The sequence below is a fragment of the Ochotona curzoniae genome, unplaced genomic scaffold, assembly GCF_017591425.1.
Source record: "Ochotona curzoniae isolate NIBS_2020 unplaced genomic scaffold, NIBS_Ocur_1.0 contig_883, whole genome shotgun sequence".
Taxonomy (NCBI): Eukaryota; Metazoa; Chordata; class Mammalia; order Lagomorpha; family Ochotonidae; genus Ochotona; species Ochotona curzoniae.
In genome coordinates this window covers 22,120,786-22,138,056 of record NW_024466599.1, presented here as the reverse complement: position 1 = coordinate 22,138,056, position 17,271 = coordinate 22,120,786, and the positions used below count along the sequence as shown (strand labels likewise).

At 45.8% G+C, this 17,271-nt stretch overlaps 1 protein-coding gene across 1 annotated transcript in view; it reads left to right on the top strand.

Moving 5' to 3' along the window:
* Window positions 1-17,271, top strand: part of XDH (xanthine dehydrogenase) — a 62,607-nt gene that overhangs the window by 26,095 nt on the left and 19,241 nt on the right. The window contains exons 12-21 of the mRNA XM_040993975.1: window positions 695-788; window positions 2,000-2,109; window positions 4,478-4,662; window positions 5,484-5,658; window positions 7,315-7,398; window positions 8,987-9,156; window positions 11,084-11,207; window positions 13,078-13,197; window positions 13,650-13,746; window positions 17,104-17,228. Coding sequence (XP_040849909.1) covers window positions 695-788; window positions 2,000-2,109; window positions 4,478-4,662; window positions 5,484-5,658; window positions 7,315-7,398; window positions 8,987-9,156; window positions 11,084-11,207; window positions 13,078-13,197; window positions 13,650-13,746; window positions 17,104-17,228 — 1,284 coding nt within the window. The remainder of the gene's footprint in view (window positions 1-694; window positions 789-1,999; window positions 2,110-4,477; window positions 4,663-5,483; window positions 5,659-7,314; window positions 7,399-8,986; window positions 9,157-11,083; window positions 11,208-13,077; window positions 13,198-13,649; window positions 13,747-17,103; window positions 17,229-17,271) is intronic.

Genomic DNA, 17,271 nt, shown 5'->3' with positions numbered 1-17,271 from the left:
AAAGCTGCTTCATCCACCGCATGCTTTTTGCTGGTTTTTAAATGAAAAACAGAATGAAACAAAAGTCTACTCCCACAGCCTCACTCTGCCCACACACCTGCTGTTTTCCTTAGAAATGAGGCACTGTCAACCCAGCCAGCTTTGCTAAGTTGTCCAGTTCTGCTAAAGCAGCCTTCTAGGAAGGTGTTGAGTGTTTCTTTTCTTTTCTTTTCTTTTTTTTTTTTTTGGCAGGGGTTTCCATTGTGAAAACGTCTTTTCCGGTGATAGGAATCCTGTATCTGATTCTTCTGTTTTCTTTGGCCAAGTTACTAGAAGGCTCAGCTCCAAATGCAGCAAGTTGTGCATTCTTAGATCTTTCTCCTCTTTTTTCTAGATTTCTATCTTGTATTTCTATTTTTCAAAGCTCCCTAGCCCCCTGTGATAAACTTCCTCCAGCCTTTTGGGAAAAGTTTGAGTGAAACCAAGTAAGCAAATCTAAAAGGAATTTTCCTGGTTTGCCAGGTGGGAAACTTCAAAAGCTGGGCCACCAGCCCCAGTGTTCTAACTTCATTCTCCTAAACGTGTAAATCTTTCCTGTGCTACTCTCACGTCCCCATGGTGTCCCAGGTGCTTGGGCCACCCTGTGTCTAGGGGCTAGCTGCTGAGCTGGGATTTCTGGGGACAGGCTCTCATTTGTACTCTCTGCTTATCCTAGTCCATTGGAGGCAACATCATCACTGCCAGCCCTATATCTGACCTCAACCCTGTGTTCATGGCCAGCGGTGCCAAGCTAACCCTTGTGTCCAGAGGTGAGTACAAAAAGCTGAGGTCCAGAAAAAGGAACTTGCAGGGTGAGGAAGGAAATAAAAATCTCATTCAATGGGTTATTTCCTAGATTAAAAAAAAAAAAGCCCAGACTACAAAGACCCAGCCAGGTGTCTTAAGGGTTGGGATCATGAAAGCTGCAAGGGAATGTTTCCAGTTTGCAGTGCCAGGAAAGCTAACCTTTTCTTTATAGAGAATCCCTAGCATGATTTGCCCTCTTGATGCCTTGACTAGCAGGAGGCTGGAGCCAGAAGTCATCAGCTTAGCCCAGCCAATTCTTGTACCAGGAGGAATTTTGCTGACACAGATGTTGTTGAAAATTAAGTTATAGAAGCTTACAGTGGCATTGTTCTCACAAGAAAGATACTGATGCCATCCATCATTATCTAACGATTACAATTTGTGTTCCCAGTATTGCTTGTGTGTCCTGTGTCTGTGTGAGAGAACGGTTGTATGAAGGCATGCTCCTGTATATGTCCAACTTGGGGGGAATGGGTATCCCTGGGATGATTTGTCGGGAGGAGTCAGCATGCAGCCACCTTTGTGCTATGAGTAGAACAGCAGAAGGCAAAGCACAGTTAGCCAAGGGGAAGGAGGCTGGGGGACATCCAGAGGACACCCCAAACATGTTCACAGGGGGCCCCTGCAGGGGAGTCCCTCAGAAGTGTGCATGATTCCCCAGCCACGGCACAAGTGTGGTATAACCTCCCAGGGCAGCTTATTAGAATCCCAGCACCCAGGGTGTTCCTAGGGGCTTCTCATGCAGGCAGCTTGCCTCACACTTGCAAAAAGCCCAGATTCCTATAATGAAAGCAGGTGCTCAGTACAAAGTATTTCTACAAACAGTGCGGGTGCAGTGAGGCATTCAGGATTGTTGCCCTTGTTCAACTTCCCATTCAGTGATGTTACATTGACAACTTGAAACTTATATGGTACAATGCTGACAAAAGCTACACACTAGGGATTGTTGTTGTTGTTGTTGTTGTTAGCCCAGTGAGCTTGTTGTTAAACATTTACCAGCACATCATTGTGTAAGGGTTTCAGATGGGGGATCTGGTCCAGTATTTTTCTCGTGAATACAACTCTACTGTTGTTCTGATGTGGACATCAGAAGCCACTGCCTGGCTATCTTTTGCTCCCAACATGGTCCCCTCCTCTCCTTCACTTGGTCCCTCTTTGCCTTGTCTCCACACAGGCACCAGGAGAACAGTTCAGATGGACCACACCTTCTTCCCTGGCTACCGAAGAACCCTGCTAAGCCCAGAAGAGATCCTGCTCTCCATTGAGATCCCTTATAGCAGGGAGGTAAGATGCCAGGAGCTGGGCTATACTGTGCCCAAATTACTCTCCTTGCCAGACTCCAGAAAAGGAGAGTCTGCCTTGGGGACAGACACTAGCACCTCTCCACTTCAACACTGACACTGGCCTCTCTCCGCCTTGTCACTAATGAACCAGCCCTATTCCCCCTCTGGACAAGAAGAAAATTAAGAGTAATTAAGAGTAAGGGCAGAAAATTAAGAGTAAGGGCAGAGGGCCATGGGCTTTGAAAGTAGGAAGCTGCACTTCCCTTTCTGAAACCCAATGTTCTTATCTGTCTGGCAGGCACAGTGTCACCTTCTGTGCATGACATTGAGAGGTAAAGCACCTGGCAGGTGTCTGGGTGCTGTAATCTCAGAAAACCCTCAGCCGTCAAGGCATCCTGGCCCAGGTCAGAGAAGGCGCATTTTCCTCTGGTGAAGCATGTGGGGTATGTGTGCTGAGCAGAGAAACTACCCATGGGTCAAATTCGCATATGCTGACTGTGGACTTGCTGAGCCATTGAGTCATCACCTTTGGGCTGGTGCTGATGGAATAGCTCTTCTGTCCCATTGGGCAGCTGTGGACACCTCCAGCTGTGGTTCCTTGAGGCCTGTTGCTGCTCTCCCAGCTGTGGTCCTCTCCGTTCCTAGCAGCTACCAGCCACAGTGCTTCTCACCAGGGGCCATTGGAAAGGTTATGGGGTGGAGGCTGAGGGCAGCTCTCAAGGTCAGTGTGAGAGCTACCACTCTGGTGCTTCAGCAAGTGAGCAAGGCATGTTTCGCCCTTATAAAATTTGACCTCCTTAATGAGAATGCTAATAGAATTAGAGCAATTATGTCCCTGAGGTGGGTTCTTAATGATTTTCTGGCTTGTCCTTGTAGATCATTTAGAGCAGTTTTAAATTTTACAGATCAGTAAGGAAAAAAAAAACCAATGTTTTTCATCATGAATAGAGAAAGGGTGAGGAAATAGGCAAAGCACCATTTGATTTTGATATTAAAAAACAGCATTTCATAAACTAAGGAGATCTTACTTAAGATAACTTCAAAATCACATTCATTTTCAGTTTATTTGAAAAGCAGAAAGAGAGAAAGAGAGAGAGATGGGAAAAGATATATCATTTGCTGGTCCACTTCCCAGATGCCTGCAATAGCCATGGCTAAGCTAGACTGAAGTCAGGAGTCCAGAAATCCATTTATATGTTCCACATGGATAGCAGGGACCTAAGTTCTTGAGACATCCTCTCTTGCTTCTCATGGCGTGCAATTAGCAGGAAGCTCTCTGATACTGAAGGCAGGTGTCCCAAGTGGCAGCTTAATCACTGTGCCATATACCTGCCCCAAGAGAGATGTCAGTATCCAGGATAAGGGGACCTTATACCGGTTCCCATTCTGATGCTGACAGTTCACAGCCAATGACCCCAATGAAACTGTTACATGGACTTTGCTGATTCCGGGAGCCAGCATCTGGGATCTGGGCCCTGAGACCAAGCTCATCTGGACTCAGGACTCCAGGGCCACACTGGCTCCCAAGAACCTGAAGTAGGGTCTCCATGGTTCCTTCAGAGGAAAGCCTGTGCCTCTCTGGGGTTTCATTGTGATTCTTTCCTTAAGTCTCTTACCTACAGTGTCCCTCAGCACGTGTGCTCCAGGGTGATATCCAACCTGAAGGGGAACCTGGCCCAGGGAGGACTTAAAGTCAGATGCTTCTTACCCAGAAATTGACTCCCCGTCTCCTCCTCCCCACATACAGGGACCTGGCTCAGACCCTGGTGGGCAGGGAGGATGCTCAGATCACACAGGCAGCAGTTGTTCCGTAAAGTGGAACTTGCCTGCAGGAGGTGAGATTTCTCAAAGCAGCCAGCTGATTGATGGGAGGGACATGCTAGGGAGGCCACCTGTGAGGGCCACAGTGACAGGCAGTTTTTAGATAGCCTTTGGCATCTCATTCATGGCTTGTTGCACCTGTGTGGAAGATGCTGAAGCAGCTGGTGTCTCAGCACAACCCCCAGGGTGGGGTAGATTCCAAGGCGGGGGGTCCTTGAGGACTCTGTGATAGCATCATTATCACCTCCAGCCATGTAGTTCTCCTGCATCCCTGACTCACTGCCCACCTGCCTAACCCAGGGAAACGCAGATCCTTCCCTGCATCTGGGAATGTTCTGTGGAGCTTTTCTAGACGTGCAGGAGCCACTCACACCTGACCTGTGAGTCCTGACACCAGCTTACCTGCTGGTTTGGAACAGTGTTCTTGTCATGGCATCCCCGTGTCATCACCTCACCCCTGCAGTGTTGCTTCACCCCACCATTTGCGGTCCTTGCTGAACAAGGTGAGCAGGTGGGAGAAGGAACCTTTTTTTAAATTTATTTTTTAGGGTGAGTTCTTCTCAGCTTTCAAGCAGGCTTCCCGCAGGGAAGATGACATTGCCAAGGTCACCTGTGGCATGCGAGTCCTCTTCCAACCTGGAACCACAGAAGTGAAGGAGTTGGCACTGTGCTACGGTGGGATGGCCAACAGAACCATCTCAGCCCTCAAGACCACTCAGAGGCAGTTGTCCAAGTAAGAGCCCACAGCACAGGGAGCGGCTGTTGCTGCGTGCTGGCCATGGCCACTGTTAGTGTTGCTCCTGTGGCTGCTGCTGCTGCTGACTCCTGGCAGGGGACCACTGCTGCTGCCACTGGTGCTGTTACTGCTGCCGCTAGTACTAGAGTAACTACTAGTATTACTGTTCTTCATCAGTGCTACAATTGCTATTACTGCTCTCAATGCAGCTCCCACCTTTATTATTATCACTACTGCTGCTTCTACCACTATATTAAGACTGCTACTCGCACTGCTACAGGTACCACTGAATGTATTTCTACTACCATCACTTCTTAGTGTGGCTAGAATATTACTGGGGTGATTATTACCACTATGACTACTGTAGCTGCCATTGTTACTATGAATGCTATTGCTCCTATTACTGTGAGTATGAATAACTCTACCATAGCCCTGTTCTTGCTACGGCCACAGTTACTACCACAGCACTGTCCTGCCTTACAAATGACCACATGAGCTGGAGAAAATTCAACTTGCCATTTGGTTCCTTGGTCCTGGATCCAACATTTAGATGCCTGACATAAGTTTATCTCTCTGTGCCTCAAAATTTGTTTCCATTGGTAAATAGCTGTAAGACTTTTCCCTGTGCCAGTTTTTATTTAAACAACTAATTAATTACAAAGCCCAAGGGATTTTGCTAAAATCTGCTCATAAAGATGAATGAAGATGGGCTGCAAGAGGGGAGGCCACTAGCCCGGAGCCTGAAGCCAGTTCTGCGGAGACCTTTACGGACACTGAAGATCGCACTGAAACGGTGTCTGTCTCTGTCCCTCGTGCAGGTCCTGGGGCACTGAACTACTGCAGGCGGTTTGCTCTGGCCTGGCCGAGGAGCTGGAGCTGCGTGCTGATGCCCCGGGCGGCATGGTGGAGTTCCGGCGCACACTCAGCCTCAGCTTCTTCTTCAAGTTCTACCTGACTGTGCTGCAAAAGCTGGGCAGAGAGAATCCGGACGATGTGAGTGTGGTCACTGTACCTCCGCACACATCCCATTGGGGATGAGGATGCGGGTCTGGGGGTCTTGAGAGTGGGTTCTTGCCTTGCCTGTGCCTGTAGTCTCCCTGCCACCTCCCGTGGCACTGGAGTGGTCCCTGCTGCGTCTAGACACTGCTCACTGTGATTCTAGGGCTGACACTTCGCTGCAGAGCCCATGTGCTGGTGTCTCTCACAGGTTGGAAAAGGGAAGATGCTTCGGGTGCTGAGAAGGTTGCATGGAGTAGGGTACACTGCAGACTGCACACTCAGGGAACAGCGTGAGCGTGGGCTGAGGCAGAGCTCAAGCTCCAGGGCCTTAGCACTTGCTGTGTTACACCGGGCACTAGCGGGGAGCCAAGTGCCAGTGAGACCGTGTGGGTCAAGGCCTCCTAGTGTGATGAATTATGAAAGGGGCTGTGTGGGAGTCAGACAGCAGAGCTAGAAGGTCTCATTAAGATTGCTAATCTGCACAGTGGGCTCTGGCCTCGCTTCGGCCTGGCTTTGGTTAAAACGCTCACATCCCACCATATCGACTCTGGCCCCTTCCCCACTCTGGTTCCTGACTCTAATAGCCTCCTGCTGACGCACACTCAGGAAGCAGCAGGTGATGGTTCAGACACCTGGGTCCCTGCCACCAGGTGGGAGACCTGGATTGAGTTCCTGGCTCCCCGTTGGCCCAGGCTGTTGCAGGTATTTGGTGAGTGAACAGTGCGTGGCAGCTCTGTCTTTTTTTTTTTTTTCTCTGTCTTTCTGCCTCTTAAATTGATAAATAAAAACACTAATACTTAATTGTTTCTTATTATCAGTGTTGTAAAACTGTGGAAAAAAATTGTGTAAGAAAAACAACTCATCATAGATTCCTCCAAAGAAAACCACAGGCATCCATCCATCCATCTAGCATCTTGCTGTCTTTGGAATTGGGTATCTTACCTCCTAACAGATTTGACATCTCACTGCATAGAGAATTTTTTCACCTCTTGCTCATTTTCTAATGGTTTATTTTATTGATTTATTTGAAAGGTAGAGTTACAGAGAGAAAGGGAGAGAGAGAGATCTTTCATCTCTCCCAAAGGGTTATATTGACTGTAACTGAGTCCAGCCCAAGCTGAGAGCCGGGAACTCTCTCCAAGTCTCCCACATGAATGGCAAAGGCCTAAGTACTCAGGCTGTCTTTCACTGTTTTCCCAGGCTCATTAACAAGGAGCTAGCTTGGAAGTGCTACCGCTGGAGCTTAAACCAACTGTCCAAGGGATGCCAGCATTGCTGGTGGCAGCTTAAGCTGCTTGGCCACAATGATCATCCCTGCCCCACCCCACCCTACTTCTGTTGAGGTTCTCTTACACATATTAGATACTCCCCCATGGAACTGAGGAGGGTCAGGAGAGAAACTATTGCCCACAATGGGAACAGCACACAGAAACGTGGGGAGGAGAGAGCTGATTGTGTTGGAGCAGGTACAAATTTCTCTGCATGCGGGTGCAGTGTGGCCACTCTCAGAGCCCACATTTGGATATTACAGAAAGGGATATAAAATAAGGGGATAGGAAGAATGGTTGTCATCATTGAAGCTTGCAGACAATCAAGAAATGGATGAGCGATAACATAGTCTCAGTTAGCTATGCTATGTTCCCTTCACAGACATGTGGTCTGCTGGACCCCACCTTTGCCAGTGCCACCTTACTTTTCCAGAAAGATCCTCCAGCCAATGTCCAGCTCTTCCAAGTAAGTAGAGATGGTGGATGGCTAGTATCAAGGGCCTTTGTTAGTCACATTTGTGGCCAATGGCTGGCCATTACTGTGTGACTAACTTGAATTGTATTAGGAACATGAAACTGCTTACTCTTGGGCAGAAATACCGAGAGCATAGAACAAGAACCTGGTGGATGTCAGTGTAACTGTTGTGCTGATTTGTTAAGGAAAAGAAATCTTTTCATTAAGTCTTTTCTGAACCTTTTGTGGGCTAATATGCAAAGCCAGAAACTGTTTCAAAAAGAAAGAAAGAGGAAGCAAAAGAAAGAGGAAGCTTTCCATGAATTGGCACTGAATAAAGGTAACCAGTAAATGGCCAACACCACCATCCTGTAAACATTTTAGATTTGGCAGCCATCCTCTATTCCTCAATGCTGTTGTAGCAGAATACACATATGAATGAATGTGCTAAGTTCCAATAAAACTTTATTTCCAAATGTAGGTAGCAGGCTTGGTGTGGCCTGAAGGCTATAACTGGCTGACCAGTGCACCTGAGTATGCCATGAACTCTGGGATCTAATCACCTGATTTTAAATCAGAACTCCACCGACTTCCCCACTGTGTGAGTTTGAATGCCATTTCAGTGCCTCTTAGGCAAGTTACATAGACCCTTATGCCTACAAATGTGGGCATCAGTGGTACCTGTTTCGCAGAGTGGCTTTGATGGCTACATGGACTAATACAAGTGAATTGTGTGGATGGTTTCTGGCACATAGAAATAGTTTCATTATTGTTTTGAAAAGCATGAATGGACCTTTGTTGTACAATTAATACATTCTTAAAGATATTGGAAAATTCAGAGAAGTACCAAGAAGACAATGAAAATCACTCAAAGTCTCACCTCCAAGAAAAAATAGCTTTTTGTTAACTTCCTTCCATCTTTTCTTATTCATATATGGACATGCAAGGGAACTTTGAAAAGCTCATGGAAAGTGGAATTCAAAGAAATGACTATTTGGGTGCTAAAAGTTTTTGAAAATCCATGGCATCTTCAAAATGTGGGAGGTTGGTAGGAGGTTTGTAGGTAGGAGATTGTAGGAAGATGGTAGTTTCTGTTCTCAAAATATTCACAGGAAATACGTGTCATGAAAAAATGTGTGCATGGATTCCAAAAATCTTTTGCAGCCACTAATAAACTGATTTTTAATTCCCTTTTCCAAGTTCATCTTTTGGAAGTTTGTATATATATATATATACATATATGTATATATGCACACATATAAATATACATATATGTATATTTCTGTGTATATATAGACACAATATATTTATACCATGTATTCTTTTCTGTACCCACATAGGTGTTTTGTGAGCATTCTTGCCTTCTAATTAAAATTGTTTGAACAAATGTGCTAATGGTTAGCCAGCACTCCACTGTTTGTCTAGGTTAACCAACCCCTAACCAATGGACATATGAGTTCATGTACGGATACCATGGCCACTTCTTATCGATGACTTCTTAGGTGTCTGATTCCTTTACCCCAAGCCAACAGTAACCCTGGGCCTAGACTGAAACAGTGTTCTCCGCAGCACAGCCTGAGCATTGAACTTGTTGTTCCAGGAGGTGCCCAAGGGTCAGTCTGAGGAGGACATGGTGGGCAGGCCTTTGCCGCACCTTGCTGCAGACATGCAGGCCTCGGGGGAGGCTGTGTACTGTGACGACATCCCTCGCTATGAGAATGAGCTGTCCCTCCGACTAGTCACCAGCACACGGGCCCACGCCAAGATCAAGTGAGTGTGGCTGCTGGGCAGAGGCCAGTGGCCCTGGGAGAGGAGGGATCTGGGTTGGTTCACCAGGCTTTGTTTGCCCAGAGGCCCCTCCACAGCCCCCCAGCCTGGAGAGTGGTAACTTGAGGAGCAGTGTGGGTCTGAACTTATTGGTGCCTGAGAAAGATCTGTTCCTGGGAGAGAAATGGGATTGACTTTGCATGGCCAACAGCAATCACCTCAGCAACGCCTTGGGGACCTACCTGGGCTGCTGTGGGCTTTTGTTTTTTTTTCATCCAGCACCATGTAATATTTGCCAGTGGATACTGGGCTAAACTTAGAAGTAAAGACCCTGGAGGGAGGAACATGGCCTTGGAAACTGACACACCTGGGTTGGCAGCCCTGGTTTATTGCTTAGCAACCAAGACCTCGAGCTGAGGGTGCAAATTTTCACCTGCCCACATATAGTCAGGTGTGTGTGAGGATTTGCCATGGGTATGTGTGTCTCAAAGTTTGAGAACCTGAACAGCAAGCAATGCCACCTCTGTAGTAGTAATAACTGAATGATAATAATAATACAAGTTAGTCTGTATATGACATTTCATGTTTGTTCCAAGCTGGTTTGAAGCAACTAACAACTATTGGTTCAGGTATTCCTCACAGCAGCCCTACTGGCAGTTTCTGTTCTCATCACTATCTTTGAGATGGGGAAAGCAAGGTGCAAGCAGGTTGCTAGTAGACTTGCCCTGGGCTATGTAGCTGACAAGGAGAGAGTTGGAATTTGAAGTCAAGCAGCATTCATGTATGGATGTTCGAGCCAAGGCCTATGTAGTTCATTACCTAGCAGGCATTGGACACACAGCCTGATGACTACAAGAGCTAGGAAACCCCTCCTTTGGGCCCTGCCACTGTGTCAGTTGGAATTGAGTCTTTCCTTTGCAGCTGCTCCTAGCCTAGACAGGGGCTCCAGGAATAATGAACAGGATACAGATATCATATAGCACATACATAAAACTCTCTATGCTACTGAAAAAGAAATTTATATAAATTGCCATGGTTATCAGCTGTGCAGTAAACTGATTTGCCTTTGTCCTTGTCTTGAGCCCATGTCAACCATGACCTGCACTGTCCATGCTGCAGTCATGTGAGTGGGTTGTAGGAAGATGGGGGAACCTTGAGGTTGCTGGCGCCTGGGAGAGCTCGTGGTGGGTCAGAGCTGTGCTGGCTTTGGCAACCCTCTGCCTCTGGCATTCTCACCACTTAACCTCAGCTCTAATCCCACAGTTCCTTTGTCTTCTGACTGTGTAACTTTGGACAGGCTGCCAAACTTCCTCAAGCTTGAGTTTCCCCACATGTACAAAGAGAACAGTGCTCACTTTTTTTCTGAGTTACTTGTGAGGATTAATAGCTTGAAAAGTGGCTACATTTGTTTTTCTAAGGTGCCCCTATCTGAACTCCCTATGTGGAATGAGCCAGAGTGATCACTGCACAGTTTATAGATTCTACGATGGCTACACAAGCTGAGCCTTTTCCTTTGTGATCTGATTTAACTCGTCATACAAGGGATGCCTGCTGGGCTGGAAGAGCACCATGATTATCAGGACAGAAATTTAAGTGTATGCGAGTTCAGGGCCACTGGCTCACGGACACAGTAAGGGCCCAGCCTGTCCTGGTTCTGGGTGGAGGTGAGCTGGCAGCTTAGATTTTAACTAGTCATCTATACAGGATATTCACTGAAAAATATCCTGAGTGGCATTTATCCCAGAACAGCCAGCGCTTTATCATTTCATCAGTGTTTACAGAGGACAGAAATAGAATCTAACAAAAAAGAAAGTAGCAAAGGGAAGATTTAAGATGGAGGCAAGCCCAAGCAAATGAAGACAGGTGTCTGATCAGTGATGCTCCACCCGCTGTGTGTTGGCTGGATCCCTCACCTGAGTTATTCTTGCAGGTCCATAGATACTTCAGAGGCAAGAAAGGTGCCCGGGTTTGTTTGCTTCCTCTCGGCTAGTGATATCCCTGGGAGTAACGTAACTGGACTTTTTGATGATGAAACAGTTTTTGCTCAGGACAAGGTATGTCTTGGATTCTTTTATAAATGGAATAAGGTTTAACATTTTTGCTTATGCTCATGGTTCCAAATTCCCAATCCTGAAGGGTTACATTTGCATACGCAAATATCTGGCCACCATCCATTTGGCCCCCTTATAAAAACAATCCATTAAGAAGTATAGGATATATTATTCATTAGTTTAATTGATAGCTATTGTTTGTATACAGTAGGGTGATTCCATACCAAAGTGACAGCAAAGCCAGACTAACAATTGTATGAATTGAATGAACAATTATGCTCTTCAGGAATAATGTTAAACTACTTTATTAGAAGAAAATAAAAGCCACAATAGACCAACCAAACAGAAGAGAAGTCATAAAGCCTCCACTAGGTGTGTTGATAATTGACTTGTGTGAAAGTTCACCTGTTTATCTCAACTATATGGAATTCTGCAATAACAATAAAACCTTTCCAAACATTTAAGGCACTGCTAGGAAAATCCTGTTACTTTACTCGCAGGATTACTTTTTAGATGATGATTTATGATCATCATACAGTCAATTTTTACAAATTAAACATGAAAGTTAACCTGCCTTAGTGATATGAACATGAAAAAGAAAACAAAACCACAAATGTGAGGCACAAGGACTCCATCAGGAAAGTATGAAGTAGCAGAACAAATTGCTTTTCAAACTTCCAAAGTCCCCCAAAACATTGCCTTATGGTTAGTGAGGGCCAGCCAGGATCAGCCACCACTAACCACATAAGCCAAGAACTTAGTTGGATCCTCAAGAGCCAATTACCAGAGATTTGCATGCTACAATTGTCCTTCTCAGAAACCTCATATTCCGCAGTGATGAGCTGGATAACAGTGTTGTAGCTTATTTATGTTTTTAGTGAGAGAGGAATGTTAGATTAAAATCATCCCTGAAAGTGATTCACTGATTATTATGACACTTAATTTCTTGTCCTTTTAAGATTTATTTATTTGTTTATTTAGCTGATAAGGCAGAGCAACAGAGAAAGGAGAGGAGAGGAGAGAGCAAATCTTCCATCTACTTGTGCTCTCGTTCCTCCTGAATGAACACAACTGTGCCTGTGCTAAGCTGAAACCAGGAGCCGGGAACTCCATCCTGGTTTCCCACATGAGTGGCAGGGGCCCAAGTACTGGACCATTCTTTTGCTGTGGAGTAATCAGGACTCAAACAAGCACTTCAGTAGAGGATGCTGGCATGGCCAACAACAGGTTACCCTGGGGCACCACAGCTCTGGCCCCTGGAATTGAAGTATTCAAAGAAAAGAAAGCAATAATTATTCTGTAAGTTCTTAGAAACTTTGGTGATGGGCCATGAAGTCTGTGAAAAGCAGCTTGTGGGAGCCACTGCCTTGGGGCTTCTAAATGAAATGTAAAGTGTGATTGTGACCGCTGAGAAGCGTTTGGTATAAAGCTGGGAAACAAAAAGCAGGAGAGTAATGGGAAAGAGTTTTGGCTGGGAGTCATGGTCTAGTAACTGGTGCCTCAGGGTCTTCCGGGCCTCTGTTTCTTCACAAGGAGATGGAAGGTGCTGGGATAGCCAGAGTGACACTGATACTTTCTATTCCACATGGAAGACAGCAATAATCATCACCAATTCTATCCAGCCCAGCTCCTCAAAAGACTGCCAAATGGAATAAGAATTGCCCCTGAGACGAAATCTCTGCCATCCTGATCCTAGTCCAGCACTCCCGCTCCTAAATATTTACCTGATTTCAATCAGTAGGACAAGGTGATGAAAAGGCCCCGAGCTTTGATTGTGAGAGCAGAGGCTCCCTGGCCTTCTGGAGCAATGCAAAGCTTGAGTTGCTGGCAAGGAGCTTGGGTAAGTTTGCTGACAGTCTGCCTCTGCCCCTAGGTTACTTGTGTTGGGCACATCATTGGTGCTGTGGTCACAGACACTCCAGAACATGCCCAGAGAGCCGCTCAGGGGGTGAAAATCACCTATGAAGATCTTCCAGCCATTATCACAATTGAGGTAACTGCAAGTGGGCTGTTTCAGAGGAGCAGTGGCCTCCTGTCCTGATGAGCAAATTTCTTAGGATCTTGCAGGGGAGACTGGGGTAGAGATTTGGTTACATGGGTTTTTAACCCCTCATGTCTCTGGAAGTTTGGGTCACTGTTAAGCCTTCCTCTTCATAACTTTAGGCTCAGGCCACTAACAGTGGTGTTCCTCCTTCCCAAATTTTGATGCTAACTGATTTCTTTTGGGAGTCCTCACTTGTCCTCAGAAACTGAGACAGTCTACTCTCACTGAGCAAGTGGAGGAATTGGAACAGGGCTTACCTCCAGCCTGCATGTGAAGTGTATAGAGGAGCCAGCAGGAACGCAGACAGTAATCCAGAGCTGCTCTCTCCTCGCTCACAAACCGTGCAAACCATCTTCCTCCTCCTGAATGCCAAGTGATGGAAGCTTCTTTTTGGTCCTCAGGATGCTATAAAGAATGAATCCTTTTATGGGTCTGAGCTGAAGATCGAGAAAGGAGACCTCAAGAAGGGGTTTTCTGAAGCAGATAACGTTGTCTCAGGTACAGTGTGTCAGGGAGGAGGGTGCACTCTGGTTGATTGGTTGAATTCAAAGAGCTCCTAGTTGATTCCTGCACCAAGGAAGAGATTTCAGCGCAGTTCCTAGCAGGAGATTCCATTTGACATTTGTAACAAAACAGTGGACAGCCAGCTGGGGTCAATGCTTGGTCACCTGAAGCTGTTGGGAGAACCTCTGTGCTTTGGGTAGAGGTTGGCATAGTAACATGTCCTAATTTGGACAGCTGTCCTAGGAAGATGACAGCTACAGATGTAGCCAGCCATGGGCCTGCCAGGCCTGCAGCCACACAGAGTCCTCACCTGCCCAGGGTGCATGAAGATGGTCCTTACCGAGGATCATCTGGCTCTCACCCAGCCTGTCTTTTCCTCCTGCTCCCTCCTCAGTGTCAAGACCTCGTCTCTGACATTGAAGTGAGGTGTAAAGCTCTTACCCCGGGTCAAGGCACTAAGTCATGTACTTTTGGGAGTTGCTTGGTATGTTGAATGTGTGAAGCACTGCCGCGTTGCTAGGAAGCCGCCTCCACTATTGGCCTAGTAGCTTCGCTTTTGGAAGATGCTCTTGTTTGCAGTTTTCTGCCAGCCTAAAGAAAGACAGGCCAGTGGTCAGAGAGTGACTGGATGAGCACTGCAATGGGAGTGTGTGTGTGTGTGTGTGTGTGGTAGACTCTGAGTGGAGGCAGAAGAAAGTTTTTAAAAGCAGCTGGAGGGATGGGCGTTGGTGTAGCAGTTAAGACACTGTTTAGGATAGACACTGGAGAGCAGCAGTGGAAGAGCAACAGGTCCATGTCCCTCCCCCTCCACCCCCAACCCCACCAACCCCCTCACCCCACCTCCTCTTGGGAACTCAGGATTGAGTTCCTAGCTCCTTGCTTTGGCCACCTGGCTATTGCAGGCACTTATGGAGTGACCCAGCAGATAGGAACTCTGTTTCATAAATAAAATAAATCTTATTTTTTTTAAAATGAGGGAGCCATCAGATAGTGTGAAATAATATTCTCCACCATAATGAATAACCGTGAGGCTGAACAAACAGTGGCTGGGCTGATATACTTTTTTTTAAATTTATTTATTTATTTATTTTTATTGTTGCTTACATTGTATTATGTAGTACAGTTTTATAGGCGCTGGGGATTCCCCCCACCCCTCCCATACCCCTCCCCCCATGGTGGATTCCTCCACCTTGTTGCATAACCATAGTTCAAGTTCAGTTGAGATTCATTGCTTGCAAACACATGCCTAGCATAAAGTTCAGCGTCTTATTGTCCAGATAAGTTCAGTGGCCTCTTGGGGAGACCTTCTATGGTCTGAAGATAGGTCTAACAGAGTAAAGATCCGGTCAGTTAAAAGCCCCAACAAGGCCTCAGTATCAATATACAACATTATGGAATTAATTGACATAGTATTGGGTAAACAATATGTTAAAAATAATGCAAGTTCCATTCTTCGAAACATCTGGGTTGAGACAGTATCAATGACAGGTTCAAAAAATAACAAACAACCATACAAAAATTACAGGTTAAATCAAGGCAAACATGTGGTATCTAATCTTTTGGGATTCGCTCATTTCCCTTAGCATTATAGTTTCCAGTTGTGCCCATTTAGCCACAAAGAACTGCATTTTGTTTTTTTTAATAGCTGAGTAGTATTCCATGGAGTAGATGAACCAAAGCTTTCTTATCCAATCTTCTGCTGATGGGCATTTCGGTTGCTCCCATGTTTTTGCAATTACTGATTGTGCTGCAATGAACATAGGGATGCATGTTGGTTTGTCGTAAAACAGGTGTTTTGGATATATTCCTAGGAGTGCTATTGCTGGGTCATATGGTATGCAGATTTTGAGTTGTTTGAGTGTTCTCCAGACTGATTTCCATAGAGGCTGTACCAATTTGCAGCTCCACCAGCAGTGGAGTAGGGTTCCCTTTTCCCCGCATCCTCGCCAGCAAGCGTCGTTGGTGTTCTTGTTTATGTGGGCCAATCTTGCTGGTGTTAGGTGGTACCTCATCGATGTTTTAATTTGGATTTATACGATTTATACGATTTATGAACTTATACGAGAGTTTGGCAGAGTGGCGGGGTACAAAATTAACGAACGAAAATCAACAGCCATAGTGTACGCAAATAACACCAAGATGGAAGAAGATCTAACCAACAGGATACCATTCAAAATAGCAGAGAGAAGTATGAAGTATTTGGGAATAAATTTAACCAAAAGCGTAGGAGACCTATTCGAAGAAAACTACAAACTATTTAAAAAGGAAATTGAACAAAACCTCAAAAGATGGAATAACATCCCGTGCTCCTGGATAGGCAAAATCAATATCATTAAAATGTCTATACTACCACAAGCAATATACATTTTCAATGCAATTCCAATCAAATTGCCCAAAACATTCTTCACGGAACTGGATACAATGATTCAAAAGTTCATCTGGAAACACAAAAAACCACGAATAGCTAGAACCATCCTGAAAAATAAGAAGTTAGCAGGGGGAATCACAATCCCGGACCTCTGGACATACTATAGAGCAGTGGTTATCAAAACAGCCTGGTACTGGCACAAAGACAGAAAGGAAGATCAATGGAATAGAATAGAAGCACCAAAAGGGAACCCACACAAATACAGCCAATTAATCTTTGACAAAAAGACCAATGACAACTCAAGCAAGTGGGAAGGCCTCTTTAGTAAATGTTGTTGGGACAACTGGCTGATAGCCTGTAGAAACAAAAAGATAGACCCACATCTATCACCATACACCAAGATCCAATCTACATGGATAAAAGACCTAAACCTACATCCAGAAACCTTCAAACTCTTGCAGGAAAATGTAGGAAATACCCTGCAAGACCTAGGATATACTTTTTTATATGAAGTTGTGGTGGTCGCTCTCATGTTCCAGTACTGACAGATTTTAATGTGATGGTTGTTCTCAGGCAGTTATGTGTAAGAACCCTTTTTTTTCACCTCCTGCCTTTATTTGTTTCTGCTTGTGAGGGGTTGATGTCAATTTCCTTTAGATTCTGACAGCTTTCCCATTCCTTCCATGCAATCATTTCTTGGCCTTCACTAAAAATGCATTAGGAATCATATTAGAAATGTTTGAGCCCACCAACTACAGTAAGCAGAGATGTTTCAGTGTCGCACACGTTTCATTTTGGGGGTGCCAAGTGGAGAGGGACATGAAGTTCCCAGGTGACTGAGCACAGAGGCCCTTTTCCACTGCAGCTGGGGAACCTTGAGGTTACCTGAGAGCTATGGGCAGCTGCACAGGCCACAGGGCTGGGCACACTCCCTGGTCAGGCCAGCATGGGGGCTCACCATGAGACTCACATTGTTGTCCTAGGAGAATTGTATATCGGGGGCCAAGAGCACTTCTACCTGGAGACTCACTGCACCATCGCTGTCCCAAAGGGTGAGGCAGGGGAGATGGAGCTTTTTGTGTCTACACAGAACACCATGAAGACACAGGTAGGTGGCCCGTGGGCTGGCTTCTAGGGCTGGGGAGGATGTG